At 51.0% G+C, this 14,858-nt stretch overlaps 4 protein-coding genes across 4 annotated transcripts; 3 read left to right on the forward strand and 1 right to left on the reverse strand.

Moving 5' to 3' along the window:
- Nucleotides 1-1,040: 1,040 nt before the first annotated feature.
- On the forward strand, nt 1,041-3,514 carry N7539_005468 (uncharacterized protein; the record flags this gene model as incomplete). The annotated part of the gene is made up of 6 exons (XM_056935070.1): nt 1,041-1,310; nt 1,373-2,172; nt 2,266-2,335; nt 2,393-2,460; nt 2,537-2,750; nt 2,813-3,514. 6 exons carry the CDS (start codon nt 1,041-1,043, stop codon nt 3,512-3,514), a joined length of 2,124 nt encoding a protein of 707 aa, XP_056790264.1.
- A 1,082-nt stretch (nt 3,515-4,596) lies between these two features.
- On the forward strand, nt 4,597-5,748 carry N7539_005469 (uncharacterized protein; the record flags this gene model as incomplete). Its single annotated transcript, XM_056935071.1, has 2 exons — nt 4,597-4,995; nt 5,062-5,748. 2 exons carry the CDS (start codon nt 4,597-4,599, stop codon nt 5,746-5,748), a joined length of 1,086 nt encoding a protein of 361 aa, XP_056790265.1.
- Nucleotides 5,749-6,498: 750 nt separating this feature from the next.
- On the reverse strand, nt 6,499-8,379 carry mrh4 (ATP-dependent RNA helicase MRH4; the record flags this gene model as incomplete). The annotated part of the gene is made up of 1 exon (XM_056935072.1): nt 6,499-8,379. One exon carries the CDS (start codon nt 8,377-8,379, stop codon nt 6,499-6,501), a length of 1,881 nt encoding a protein of 626 aa, XP_056790266.1.
- A 736-nt stretch (nt 8,380-9,115) lies between these two features.
- bud4 (uncharacterized protein) lies at nt 9,116-13,479 on the forward strand (the record flags this gene model as incomplete). Its single annotated transcript, XM_056935073.1, has 4 exons — nt 9,116-9,205; nt 9,267-12,003; nt 12,071-12,765; nt 12,844-13,479. The coding sequence occupies 4 exons, from the start codon at nt 9,116-9,118 to the stop codon at nt 13,477-13,479; spliced, it is 4,158 nt and encodes a 1,385-aa protein (XP_056790267.1).
- Nucleotides 13,480-14,858: the final 1,379 nt, after the last annotated feature.

Raw genomic sequence — 14,858 nt, forward strand, 5'->3', positions numbered from 1 at the left:
GTATGATCTACTGGTTATATCCGGACGATCTTGTTGGTGCCTGTTTGATGTGCAGGAAGGATGAATGTGAAGCTCTCCGCGGTGGGTCATAAGTTTAGCGTAGTAAGTGGGGCCATACCTTAAAGCAGACTAGAATATTTAAAATATCTTTGCGCTGCAGTAGGCAGTTACCAGTTCCTAGTTAGCCGTGAATCGGTGAGCCTCCTTCTATTATGATCTTTTTTCTGGTGTTAAAGTCAATTCTGCCGAGCCTCCAAATTGCCAGGGCCTCAGTGTTGCGATTCATGCGACCGATAGATAATTTTCCATGCCGACGTACAAGTGGCTCTCTTTGCCAGATCACTGCGAGGTACTTAAGATGGTCTTAACGACTAGGGTTCTGATGAGATACGGCTACGGTAGGGGCAGCTATATCGAACGAGAGAGGGATAAGGATATTAAATTGCTACTGAGGAGAGATTCTATCTAAGCTGTGGTGAGCGGTAAGTAAATGGCAGAATCACCATACAAGCGAACAGGTTTGTCTATCATGCACGGACAATTGACCCAATTTGTGGCCGCTGTAATCGTGAGCCTAGCCCAGAGACTGAGGATCTCTGCAAGCAAGGAGATCTGCACCTGACTGCGACCATCCCGAGTGCGGAACCTCGTGCATTCGGGCTGCTCTTTTGGGAAAAACAGACGCCTGGAATCTGAATGGAATATATCACATGATCCCCACCCCGATAAGCACCTATGTTCCAAAGTGAGGTCGTCATTATGGTCGCCTTTTTCTCTCTCTTTGCCTGCTGTGGCTGGGATGATATTTGTCGAGCTGAGGACTGGCCTATCTCTTCAGAAATCCACATATTCACGTGCAGAGGTGTTGTGTGTGAGACAGTCTCAACTCCTCGAGTCTATCCCCCACCATATCTTGGTGTATGGATCCAGCAATCATCGTCTGACAGCCTCCTGAGCTCGCGGCTTAGATTTCTCGTGCTTGATTCTCCAACCGATTGATTTCTGCAATCCGGGCATGGAAGCTTGTCACGTCTGGCACGATGAGAGACTTCCGGTCGAGGCCGATCAAGTGTTATCTTCCACGAGTCCGCTTCCTCACCCTACATTATGCGTATTTTATTGTGGTGACACTGGTCTCCTCTGCGATCCTGTGGGGGGCCTCGACACCCGCCCACAGTCTTCGGTATATTGATGCCCTATATCTGGCGGTCAGTGCGATGACACTGGCCGGCATGAACACAGTCAACTTATCAACTTTGAATACATTTCAACAAATAGTCCTGTTCTTCTTGATCATTACCGGTTCTGCTGTACGGTTCCACTTTCTACATGATTTGTTCAGATTCGTGCACAATGACTGACAACCACATAGATCTGGGTATCGATTGCGGTGGTTCTGACCCGCAAACGTGCCTTTGAAAACAGATTCAGCGAGCTGATCAAAGCAGAGCGGCTGGAGCGAAGAACGCGAAGCCAGAATGGACCCGGTCGCTCACTGACCCGGTCCCGCTCATTCTTGCCAGAGACCAAGGCACCGGAAGAACATCCATGGGTACCCGGTGTTCTACCGATGATCCGCTCTCCGGGGCAGGGAGGGCCCCATCGAACCCATCTTGCATCGGATGGTGAAGCTTCCGAGATACAGGGGCGAGGGCTGTACTCTCCGCGAGCTGAGTCCCATGACCAGTCACCAAGGCGCAATGGCCAGGGAGACGACCCCGACCCTCGCGGTGCCAAGGAGGCAGATTCAGAATCCACCGCAGAAATTCTTCGGTTTCAGAAGACTCATACAGGCACCGAACCCCATGTTGCATTCAAGCCCGACGAACAGGGCAGCTCCGTCCGGCGTCGCATGCTTTCCCCGTACACGAATGTCTTGAATCGCACCAACACACTAGGAGAGTTGGAGCGTGGGTCAACTGCGGATCACACCGCGGACAAGGAGCTGAATAGAGATATTTTCGAGAAGCTGAAACGCAACTCCTCATTCTATAATCTCACCGAAGATGAGCGCCAGAGTCTGGGTGGTGCAGAATACCGCGCCATCTGCTTGTTGTCTATCATTGTGCCCATGTACTTTTTCTTGTGGCAGCTGCTCGGCGGGCTTGGAGTTGGCGCCTACCTCGCCAACAATAAGGCCTCAGTCACAGAGGCGAATGGCTTGAATCCCTGGTGCGTCGAGATTTTACCGCACTCTTGCGGCCACCGCGCTGGCTATGGTTGGTATTAACCTCATTTTCTCACCTATATTTGCATCTTCCGTAGGTGGGCGGGCTTTTTCTTCGCGATCTCGGCCTTCAACAACTCTGGAATGAGTCTGGTTGATGCGAACATGGTAGATGATCCAACTCATGCCAACGCCAGTGAGTGATGTTGACCATTCGACGTTTAGGTTGCTTTCCAAACGTCGACTTACATGCTCATTACCATGGGTCTCTTGATGCTGGCCGGTAACACTTGGTAAGGATTACCCGACACTATCTTGCCTGCATCTTAGTTTCGGGAAGTGCCTTGTATGCTAACGATGCAAGCCAAGTTACCCAATCTTTCTGCGCTGGATTGTCAAGGCCGTTCGCCTCCTGCTTCCCAAGCACGGCTACTTTGATCAGTTCCGTGATACCTTGACCTTTCTCTTGGATCACCCACGTCGAGTGTACACGACCTTGTTCCCCTCGGCTCATACCTGGTGGCTTGTTCTCTCGGTCGTTGTTCTAAATGGTATTGACTGGATTGCATTTGAAGTGCTCAATGTATGTTGCCCCGCAATAATTGATATTCCTACTTGCTTACTTACCTCACACGAATCCTGAAGCTCGACAACCCGTCCGTCACGTCGATCCCGACCGGAGCCCGCGTACTTGACGGGCTATTCCAGGCGCTCTGCGTTCGCAGCGGAGGCTTCTATGTGGTCAGCATCTCCGACCTCCAACTTGGAACGCAAATGATCTATGTGGTCATGATGTACATCTCGGTGTATCCTGTTGTTATCACGATGCGTCACTCGAACGTGTACGAAGAGCGCAGTCTGGGGATATATGCGGACGATCCATCTGCGGAAGATGGACACACCGACTCGTCCTCTGATGATTCGAGAAGCGCAGTTGCCATGGCTCCGACCATCGGCAGGCTATATTTTATTCGGCACCAATTACGCTCCCAATTGGCATATGATCTTTGGTGGATTGCACTTGCTGTGATCATCATCTGTATTGTCGAAGCAGGACAGTTCACCAGAGATCCTGTCACATTCTCGGCGTTGAATATCATTTTCGAGACTGTGAGCGCATACGGCTGCGTGGGCATCAGCACCGGTCTTCCCAATGAATTTTACAGTTTCTCCGGGGCGTGGCACACTCTAAGCAAGCTGGTTCTTTGTGCTGCCATGATTCGAGGACGCCACCGTGGTTTGCCTGTTGCGATCGACAAGGCGATCATGCTTCCGAGTGATAGACTCCTCGAAGCCGAAGAGGAAGACGCTGAAATCCGGATGGAGAGGACTATGAGTCGAAGATGATGTACTTTGAACTTCACATTTTGATGCAGATTTTCAGAATTTTCGCTCTGTGACACATTGGAAAAGCATGCTCATATCGAGCCTCGAGAATACATGACGACGGACAGTTCAATCACAACACCCTCTCTGTTCATCCATTCAGAGGTAAGGAAAAGCCATCCTAGAAGAGTTCTGCGTAAGACCTCGCAGACCGCGTTATCTAGACACCATGAGTGGGCTTTTGACCCACTGACTTGTCGTGAGTTCGTAAATATAGTCTTAATGTGGGCGTCATTATTTGGTAGGTTGGTTTCACCACTCACTTCATCACATATACCCGCTCATGTTCAAATTAACTTTTCATTGTTTGCCTTGGTGTTTTCTTCTGAGGCGGGGCCCATGTAGATTTGGTGGCGGTAACAACGATCATTAATTTTGGTAGATTGCTATTCAAGCATGGCTCGCTGCATGACTCGCATGGCCTAGTGGGAGTTGAACGAGGAGGACCGTGCCTGAATCAAAGCTGCCGAGGGTGAGCTCTTTGTGCTCCCTGCAGATGTGACTGTGGAGCCTCCACCTCATGCACACTGTTTCCCACGACGCTTCTGAAACGAAGACATGACCCGGACTTGATCGAGTCCATTGACACTTTAACATCAAACAAAGCAGAACCCAGCCCTCGGCAGCCTTATTGAACACTCTTTTCGGTAAGATGTCGTCGATAATAGGTGCTCTCATGACCTCTTCGTTGTCGACGGCACAGTACACTTGCATCAGTGTCACCAATCACTGGGGTTGCAACTTGACCGGTTGACGAGATCTGCAAGCTGTGGGTTGCATATCACTACTCACCCACTAACTTGACCAAAAACCATGACAATGAAATCGACAGCGGATATACAGCAATGGCGATGGTTCCTTTGACTGTATGACTCGTGAGTCTTGCAGTTGATACTCGCCAGCCTTCCAATTCTGAGCCAGTTCAAGTTCGATTCTTCGTGGAAGACCTCTTGACGGCTCAAAATGTCGACTCATAAGGTCGGCTGTAGCCACGCTCGACGGAATGAGATATCAGAATCACACTCAAGTCCGATTCAATCAAGATGACCACAATTTTACTTGCAAAGTGGCTCATCCTGACCTTCTTCGGCTTTCTCATTATTCCTTGTGCAGCCGCCGGAATCACTCCGTCTTTGGTTGTTCGAAATGACGATGGGCCCATTTGCTCGACTTACATTGTCTCTGGCACGGACACTTGTGCTAAAATCGCCCAGGCCCATGGAATCACAGAGAAGAACATTGAAGACTTCAATGCTCGGACCTGGGCATGGCGCGGTTGTGCTCAGCTAGAGCAAGGAGCATTCATCTGTGTTGGAGCGGGCGAGCCTCCTATGCCGGTGGCGCTTCCACAGGCAACCTGTGGTCCTCAGGTTCCTGGAACCGTTCGACCTCACAAATACTCTGATCTGGGAGGAATGAATCCTTGCCCCAACAAGCAGTGTGTAAGTATCTGTCCCCCTTTCGCCGGATACCTTATCTGAGTACAAATGACTAAGTGGAAATGTCAGTGTGGGAGATGGGGGACATGTGGAACTACAGCCGACTTCTGTACTTCAGCCAACCACTGCATCTCCAACTGCAACGAGGGCGCAGGATCTCAGCCTGCTAAACCGCCTCCTCCACCACCGCCTGCCCCGAGTACCACTGAGAAGCCCAAGGCCCCTCCACCACCACCACCACCACCACCACCACCACCACCAACAAAAACCACTCAACTACCCAAGACAACACACACCACTCAACCGACTCACACTCTGAAAACATCCTACAGCACCAAATGGGTGACCGTCACCCAGAAGCCCCCAGAGCCCACTCACCCGATTTGGGAACTGACCTTGTATAGCGAGCCGGACTGCCGAGGCGACTACTACCTGATCAAAGGAACTAGCACCCGTCTTGACAAATGCTTCACACTACACTCGCACATCCAATACAAGGACCCGGAAGCAGACTCCTATTGTCGGTGGTACACTGACGGCGGTTTCAACTGGACTAGCTGTGATAATAGTCCTATGACACGGCCCACCTCATGGTTCTTGAACATGGGCTCGTGCACTGTCTACCCAGATGACCACTGTGGCGATTACTCGGGACACATCAACAGAGGCGTCAAGCCGTTCTGTCAGAGTATGAATACGATGGCCACGGAGCCGGATACTAATTTTGGATCTTTGATGTGCGAAAGTGGCGCGTGAGCTGAGAAGGACGGGTCGAGATTCAATGAGATGTTGTTTCCTCATGTTCATTTGAACATTTTTCAGGTTGAGCAGAGATCTTGTCCATTTTGTTGATCATTGTGTGTGTGTGTACTAGCTGGGCTTGCAGGAGACTCTTGTTTTGGAATGGAAGGCCTTCTAGTTAGGTCATTTCGCACCGGTTGCTTTGTTCCACTCTGCTGATCACACGATACGTCGGAATCGACATCTTCTTGGACCAATTTCTAGGAGCAGTGGGAGATAATGCCCCATGTAGCAGGCTATATAACAAGCAAGATGATCATTTACTAACGTGCAGCAGTACAACCTCGAGTCGGCCTCTTCAGGGCTCAGCTAACAGAATGAACTGTCTTTTCCAATCTCACATATTGAGTTTTACACGTCCGAAGAAGTGGGAGGCTCCAATTCCATACATGACGAATTTTACTCAAGACGCTCAATACGATACAGGATCTCCCCAATGGATGCAAGTGGGCGATTGAGATACAAGATTTCATAAGATAGCAAAGTCTGAATGTCTTTCAACAAGGGTCAAATACCAAACGCCATGTTGTACAAAATTGTATATTTATCTGCAAGTATGAATGTTCCGCTCTTATGAGTATGATGTGTGGGTATTAGCCATGTTTCGTAAAAGTGAAACCCCATTGAAGCTCCAAAAGAACGCCGATTATGTTGTATGGTACATGATGACACAGAAGGAGGAGATAGGTCCACAGATAGGATTCTTTAAATCAGAGCTTGTCCACGGAACATGCCCTCGCGCACCTCGCGAACGACATCCTTGCGGTCCTTCTTTCCGACAAGAACGACACCTCGTCCTCGCTTGCCCATACGGCCGAGTCGACCAAGACGATGGATAAAGTCGACAGTCGTGTGGGGAACATGGTACAGGATGACAGTCTTCACGGCAAGCGTGTCGATGCCCCGAGAGGCAATATCAGTTGTGACGAGGACCTTGGTATTAGGTAGACGTCGATCAACTTCCCGCTTCTTCTCGGGCTCCAAGAACGGGATCGATTTTTCAGCCCGAGCCTGTTTGCGGAGCAACATGATCTCATCTGCTGTTGGAGGCTGATCGACCTCGGTGAATTCGGCGAGAATTTCCTCCTGTTTGCGGGAGCTGGAGTCACGAGAGAGCGCCACAGCATCGATATTCTTGGAAACGAGGAATTGGGCAACTTCCTCCGCCTCCTCGCGCTCGTTCACAAAGACGATAATTTTCTTCACCTTAGGGCCCATATACTGGGTAAGGGGCCCGTAGTTCTCGTCGCTCACATCACCCGCCTTGCCAATGGACCAGATCACGTCAGCACATGCCAGGCTGCGGTTCCCTCGGTAAGGCTCCTTGTCGATATCCACCACACCAAGCTGCACACGTCGGGGAACAGCATGCAAATTTGGCGTCGTGAGACGTTTGAGATCAGGATACCGCTTGCGGAGCTGATTATCCAGGCTGCGAGGGATTGTGGCGGAACAGAATATAAGCTTTTGGAGGGACGGAGCTGCACGCTCGATCACCTCAGTAGTCGTAGGGAGGAAGGACCGATCCATCAGAGAGTCCGCTTCGTCCAAAACAAGATGACTGACACGGCTGAGAAGATATGGATTCGTTTTGGCGATAGAAGCCAGCAGGTGGGGCGTGGAGACCAAGATATCGATTCCATCTGGGTGGTAAAGAGTGTTCTTGATCCGACGCGCCGTCAAATTTGAAGAGATGACGCCTGAACGATACTTGACTGAGTGAGCCAAAGCCTTCACCTTGGCTCCAACTTGGGCCACCAGCTCCGACGTCGGGACTAGGATGATCGCTCGAGGTCGACCGGCATTGGACATGGGTGGCTCCTCGGGCTCGATCTCAAAAGTTCGGGTCTTCAATCTCTCTTCCCGCTCCTTCGCCTTCTCTTCCTCAAGTTTTTGCTGTTCCTCCTTGTCACGAACTTCTGCGCGCTTAACTGCATCAACGACTGGAAGCAGATACGCTAACGTCTTGCCCGAACCTGTTTCAGCAGCAAGAAGGTATTGATCATACTTCGGAGCGTCTTCATCCACCTTGGACGTAGGCTTCTTGGGTGTATTGCTCAAAAGTTGGGGAATAGCGAGTCGTTGAATCGGTGTTGGTACTACTTCGGAGAGTCCGGGCAGAGCTTGGGCGAAGATCGAGTGTCGGACCGCAGGGAGTAGGGGGAAGTGGTCGAAACTCGTCACGTTGGAAATTTTGGACTTGATAGCGGCACGACGACCGTAAGAAACAGGTGACAGCGTGGTTTGCATTTTCAGCGCTTTATATAGAGGTGATTCGGTCTTCTCCGTCTTGCCCTCCTCGCCAGAGCGTTTGAGAGCGGCTTGGGATCGAGGTCGCGGCGTATCTCTCACGCGGGCTTCAGTCTGGTTCATGCCTGCAAAAGGTCCACGACGATCCCTTCCAGGACGCGGCTTGTTCAGCGATGCTTTGGCTACATTGGGCGACAAAGACATGCGAGAGGACGTCTTGCGCAGCCGTCCGCTGGCCATCGTCCTCGTTGCCTGACATTGAGTGTGAAGAACCGACAACGCAGACGGCCTGTTGTACGCAAGACTGCAAAGTGCAGAGCGAACCGGGATAGGCATTTTCGCCAAGTTGATGGATGAGGATTTTTGCAGAAATAGGGAATGATGTCGAAGTCCCGCAAAGTCTCTCCAGGTGGAGATCCATTCAAAAAACGAGATTCCCAATTGGGGTTAGCGCTAGTACTGATAAAGACCAAGGCCGACCCCGATACTCACCGCCGAGAGTCTATCACCACGTGACCTTAATATCCTGTTGAGTTAGCTACACGTCCCGCCTGGTTGCTATGGATACTCCCGCTAACGTCAACATCACAACTTGCTTTGGGGTACCCAATCCACTTTGCGACCCATGGAAACAGCTATCGCGATCTGATCTTCTGTTGTTATCTCTCCAGCATTCCTTCGTTAGTTATCACGTTGTCAGAGTTCTTCGGTTTTTCTTGAATTGCTTGAGGCCAAGGGAGGTCTTTGTTTATTCTGGTAAACAGTCGATATTTTCACAAAACGATCGACACGGGCCCTGGCATCCTATCCACAACAAAGATCCTGACTCCAACTTGTTGACCCAGTCGAGAAGCAGGTCGAGTCAGAACTAGGTATGTTCATTGTTTCTGAAAACATCAGACGTCATTGATTGCACTGTCTCGCCAAATCGACCTTGCAACTCTGCGACTCAATGTCCTCATGCTCTAGGAGGGGGGCTGATATCTCCCAGGCTTCTGTCTTGTCTTCGACAAACCCCACGCGAGTGCTTCTTGCTGTCTCAGACGGAAGAATCCCTGCCTAACTTGACACCATGTCTAGTGGCTTGGGTCAACGACCACTCTCCGAAGTGAGTCCTATGGCACAGCGACGCAACTCACCTAGCTGGAACCAATCTACGAAGGTAATTTGAGCTTGGAGTCGTGGCTTTGCATGGCCAACCCTTGGTAACAATGTCTTTACAGATGCCTCACGGCGCCAAATCTACCTTTGACAACTCGCCCTTGAACAATACCAACACCCGTCAATTTTGGAAAGGCCGAGAGTCACCATCCCCGTTCGCGAAGGGCGCGGAAAATCGCGCGCCATATGACCCCGATTCTGTTTATGTGCCTTCCAAGCGTCCCTCTCTCGAAGACCTGAAGCGCGCTTCGCGTGTCAAGAATAACAGCATGTTCCAAAGCGGACAAGAATACGACCCTACCCAAGTCTCCCTTCCTCACAGGCCACTGGCGGCTCATCGCACTTCAGATCACGATAGTGCAAAGTCACAAGTTAAAGAAGAGATTACCATGGACCCACCACCACGGCCAATGTCGCCGAGTAAAGATCAACCATCTCCCAGCAAATCTTCGTTGTCAAAGGGAACCCGCTATGGCAAAGGCTTCGACCCGCAACATGATATTTGGTCAGAGTATGACAGCGCTGGACAGCGTCTTTCTAAGAGTGTCAAGTTCGATGTTGCGCCGCCACAGGTCAATGAATACGAGATGCGCACCCCAGACCTTGCTTCCGTCGCGTCAGATTCCCGAGAGAACAGCTATGACTCGGAAGAGGAGGGAGACGTCAGCTTTGACCACGATACCTCATTTGAGCGTGATGATAGTTTTGATGCTTCTCTTGAGGATATTGAGAAGACGCCCGTGGTTCTACCCGACGATTGGAGATTCATGACACCCGATAGCGTCCATGAAGAGGGAGAGTCATTTGCTGAGTCTATCGAAGACGAGGAGACTCCGAGCGAAGAAATTCCACCCAAGGCTAATACAAGCTCGACCCACACGAGAGTCGAATCGCTCGACTCTAATGGAGAGCGTCGCCCACTCCCCCCACTTCCATCACTCTCGCGACTGTCTCTTTCTGGTGCCACATCACCAGGAAGTGGTGCTGGGGCATTTGAGCTTGGTAGCACAGGTCACCGATCTTTGCCTGCGGCGGCTTCCTACAGCAAGGCTGACATTGGTGGTGACATGACCTTGGAGGAGCGCCTGAAACTGATGATGTTCGATGAGAAGGAGGTGGACGAGAAGGAGTCTAGCGACGAGACTGCCATCATCGAGAAGGCCCGTGTCGAAGTTCATCGAGCTAGCGAAGAGAATATTGAGAGCGAGGAGGGAAATGCGGCCGAAAACACCAATGGAGACTTGTTCTCGCCTCCGCGCATCTCTCGCGACTCCATTTTGAGAGACTTGCGCAAGGGAGACGCCTTTGAACATGACGATTTCTCTGACGAGGAGTCTCAGCTGCCGTCCAGTCCTCACTCCTACCAACATTACGACCCGGATGTTCCCATTCCCTCTCTTGAGGACGACGACGATGACGATGATTCCTCCAGCGTGATTGTCAAAGAAGAGGCTCGAGATGACTCACTCTATGCAATCACCGACTACTACCAGCATCTTTCGAATAGCAGTCTTTCATCTCGAGACCAACGGGCGACATATGACGATGAAAGTAACTACTCGCTTAGATCTGCCGCTGAAGCTGCTGGATTGAAGGCCGAGCCGGAGGAGACCAGAGAAGCGACCCCAACCATCCAAAACACAGCCGATGATGTTGTTGGCGAGGTCAAAATGGAACGGGAGGCATCCGAGCCGATTGAGAATATTCCAATGGACGCTTCGTCAAGCGGCCACGGTTACTCGGGTGATCGTCCTGTCACCCCCGACATCAAAGAAGAGCCGGTCTCTGAGCCTTCTTCGCCTGAATCTGTCATTCGCCACGCTCTGGATGTCAATGAGAACGCTGAAGAATCGGTTGAAGACGAAAAACTTGAGGAGGAAGCCGGTAGTTCTTCGGACGAGGCTATTCCGGAACCCGTTGCGACTATTCGCGCCCCTGGTGCTGGCTTGAAGGCTCGGCCATCATTGACACCTGCCGATGTAGAGTCCATGGCAGCGACTCGCCGCAAGATCAGTGGACAGTACCCGCCCACTGTACCTTCCTTTGCGAAGCAGGCCTCAGATGAATCCGAGCAATCCGATCAGGAGGAGGACAAGCCAACTGAGCTCCCTCCCAAACTGGAGCTACCCCCGAGTCTCACTCAACGGCAAACCAGCCTGGTGAAGCTCGACATCCCTTTCAGCATCCAGGAAGAAAGCCTTGGTCTAGGCCTCAGCAAGGAATTTGACCGTGTCATCGAGTCCCAAAAGGTTGCGTTCGAAATCGCCCTTTCCGAAAGCCATGCCCGCCTTTTACCGGTTCCCAAGGCTCAAGCCCAGCCGGTCCCAAACTCCCCTACTCATATCCACGGGCATGCTCTTACTCAGTCATTCACTAACGATTTCTACCCCAAGCAGAGAGGTTATCTGATGAGACAGAACACGAAGGTCGTGATTGCCAGCAACCGAAATGATGACGAGCCAATGACCCCAACCGATCAAATTCAATTCGACACTCGTGGCACCCGTTCTGCTGGATCTTCCCCACGAAAAGCCAGCCAACAGACATGGACGACTGTGCCTTGGAATGGTCAACCACGACGACCCAGTGTTAAACTGGCAGGCAGCATCCCAAAGAAGAAGCCTGTGCCTGGCGCCGTCCCTCCCCTTCCTGGTCAACCAAGCAACGTCCAGGAGCCTCCTGCGACTATCGATGAGAATGAGCAGCTGATCACTGACGCATACGAGGAGGGAGAAGAGCGCGGCCGACTGTTTGTCAAGGTCGTTGGCATCAAGTATCTCGATCTGCCTATGCCTCGCGGTACGTTCTGACATGTCTTTTCGTTTCTAGTGACTCGCACCGTTTGCCAGTACTGACTGTTTTGCAGGTGAACGTTCTTACTTTGCTTTGACTTTGGACAACGGTCTTCATTGCGTGACAACCTCTTGGCTCGAACTAGGCAAATCTGCCCCAATTGGCCAAGAGTTTGAACTAATTGTGCAAAATGACCTCGAATTCCAGCTGACCCTGCAAATGAAGGTTGATGAGAGCAAGTTCTATCCTCAGGAGGCTCCCGAAACTCCTCGCCAGAAGACATCGGCTCTTAGCCGGGTCTTTGCCTCTCCCCGCCGTCGCAAGGAGATTGACCTGAAGCAACAGCTGCAGACGCAGCAGCAAAAAGCAAACAACGTCAATGCCCCCGTTTACGAACGGCTAAGAAACCTTGTCTCCCGAGATGGTAGCTTCGGTCGTGCTTATGTTGCATTGAGCGATCACGAGAAGATGGCCTTTGGCCGTCCGTACACTGTCGATATTGCATGCTTCAACGAGTGGGCAGTTGATGAGCAACCGAGCAGTGTCAAGAGTAAGAAGAGCGCTACCAGTGTTGCGGCCCAGCGACGACCTCCGTACAAGATCGGCAAGCTCGAATTGCAGTTGCTCTTCGTGCCCAAGCCCAAGGGCAGCAAGGACGAAGACATGCCGAAAAGCATGAATGCTTGCATCCGCGAGATGAAAGATGCAGAAAGTATGGCGGCGCGTTCCTGGGAGGGCTTCCTCTCACAGCAAGGCGGCGATTGTCCGGTAAGTCATCAAGCATTAAGCATATTTCCACGGCCTTTATCAAGCTTGTTTGCTAATTTATTTTTATTTTTCAAACAGTTCTGGCGCCGTCGTTTCTTCAAGCTACAGGGCTCCAAACTCACAGCATACCATGAGACTACCCGCCAGCCCCGAGCCACTATCAACTTGGCGAAGGCGGCCAAACTCATAGACGATCGTCCTTCTTTGACCCAAAAGGAGACCAGCACTAGGGGTGGTGGTCGTCGCAAGTCTGCATTCGCAGAGGAAGAAGAAGGCTACATGTTTGTCGAGGAAGGTTTCCGCATCCGCTTTTCCAACGGCGAAGTCATCGACTTTTACGCCGATTCGCCCACGGACAAGGAAGGCTGGTTGCGAGTGTTGTCCGAGGCAGTTGGCAAGGGCTCTTCAACTGGTGGCGGTGCCCTCAAGCCTTGGGCTGAGATGGTGCTCAAGCATGAGAGCAATATGAAGGCTCGACGCAAGACAGCCGATCGTCTTCCTCCTAGCGGAATTCCTGTTCCACAGTTCTCCGCTACCGGGAAACGTACAAGCATGATGGGAGCACCACCACCACCTGCTTCTGCTGGGTCTGGGGCGCAGGCGCCTCAGCCTCAGCCTCAGTCTCCTAGACCTCGACACAAGCACACCTTTTCGCAACCTGAGCTCCCCAGCGCTGAGGCTCGTCGCCAGAAGACCCGGTCTCTTCTTTTCTGAAGATGTTTTATGTTTCTCTTCCCATACGCTCGCCATGAACCAGAGCCGTCTTTTCCTCTTCTACTGGACATGATGTCAGACTTGTCACCATAACGTTTCCTTGATTGTTCATTCTTCAAGCTCGGTGCAGTGGGTGGTCCCCCTAGCCAACCTTCACCCTACCACTTCTCATCTGCCTCGAAGCAAGCCACGTCTTTCTTATGTCGTCGGGTCACTCATACTCTCATTCCACGGTGCGGGCGTGTTTCATGCGACTTGGTCTTTCCCTATTCTTACTTTGTTTTGCTTTTTCCGTGCGTGTAGTGGGTGTGTGTGTGTGTGTGTGAATTTTCCTGTTGGCATGCAATGTTGAGTCTTCTTATTCTTTTTATGTTATGTTGTGATTTTTTTTGGGCCTGGGAGAAGGTGTTTTCGCAGCGATGCCACCACATTTCGAACTTTCGGACACCTTCAGATCTGATGCATTTGGAGATCCTGTTTAGCTTTTTAATGAGACATACGCCGCCTCTTATTGATTATGATCAATTGTAGACCATTCTGTGAGGTAGGAATTAGTCGCACTTTCAATGCCTGGAACAACTATCAAGGGAGGGTAAGCTTGAGATACTCCTCGATAACTTCTCATGTAAACAGAAAGCTTTGGACTAGATCAAGCCGCCTTGTCCAAGGAAAAAGCTTCCATAATGAGCGGCACGTTAGGTAGAGCCGGACTAACTACTAACGCCCTTTGTACTAATCTTATAATTCCATATTTCGGTACTTTCACTATCAAGTTATCAACAGCCCAGCCCCAAACAAACATCAAATAGGAAGTCCCAACACAAACAAGTCCAGCAGGCACTGCGACGCAGACCCTGAGCAGCAAACGTGTTTGCTCACGCGCCGGTCACAGAAAATAACTTTTCTGATTCTGGATTCGAACCGGTGCCTTTCGTTTGAAATGGTACTTTGGCCAGAAGTCACTCGTGTGCTTGGATTCAATCCCTGAACAATAAAAAACTTCCGAATCCCTTATCTCACTACGATGTCTCGGAGTATGCTACAACGCCCAAGTAGCTGCTGTACCAGTCTATTAGTGAATGAATTTTCGAAGAAGACGTTCGTAACTGTCATCCTGTCTGTATTGATCAGTTTTGATCAAGAAATAATTCAGACCGAGCCCGTGATGAAGGTATTTCAAACGTATATCAGTATCTTTGTAAAAGACGGGAAAAAAAAAACTTTGCTATCCGCAGCGACGGTGCGTCCACCAGGCTGACATCCCACCCAGCCAGCGCAGCCGGTTCACCAGGCGCGCGTTAGGAGGGGGCCCCCTCCCACTTGCGCCACGGATTCCTGGCTGCGATGTTGGGAATATCATTTGCGGGATTATGAGGTAG

Source organism: Penicillium diatomitis, assembly GCF_028827545.1.
Source record: "Penicillium diatomitis strain IBT 30728 chromosome Unknown utg000005l_segment0_segment0, whole genome shotgun sequence".
In the NCBI taxonomy this organism is placed as follows: domain Eukaryota; kingdom Fungi; phylum Ascomycota; class Eurotiomycetes; order Eurotiales; family Aspergillaceae; genus Penicillium; species Penicillium diatomitis.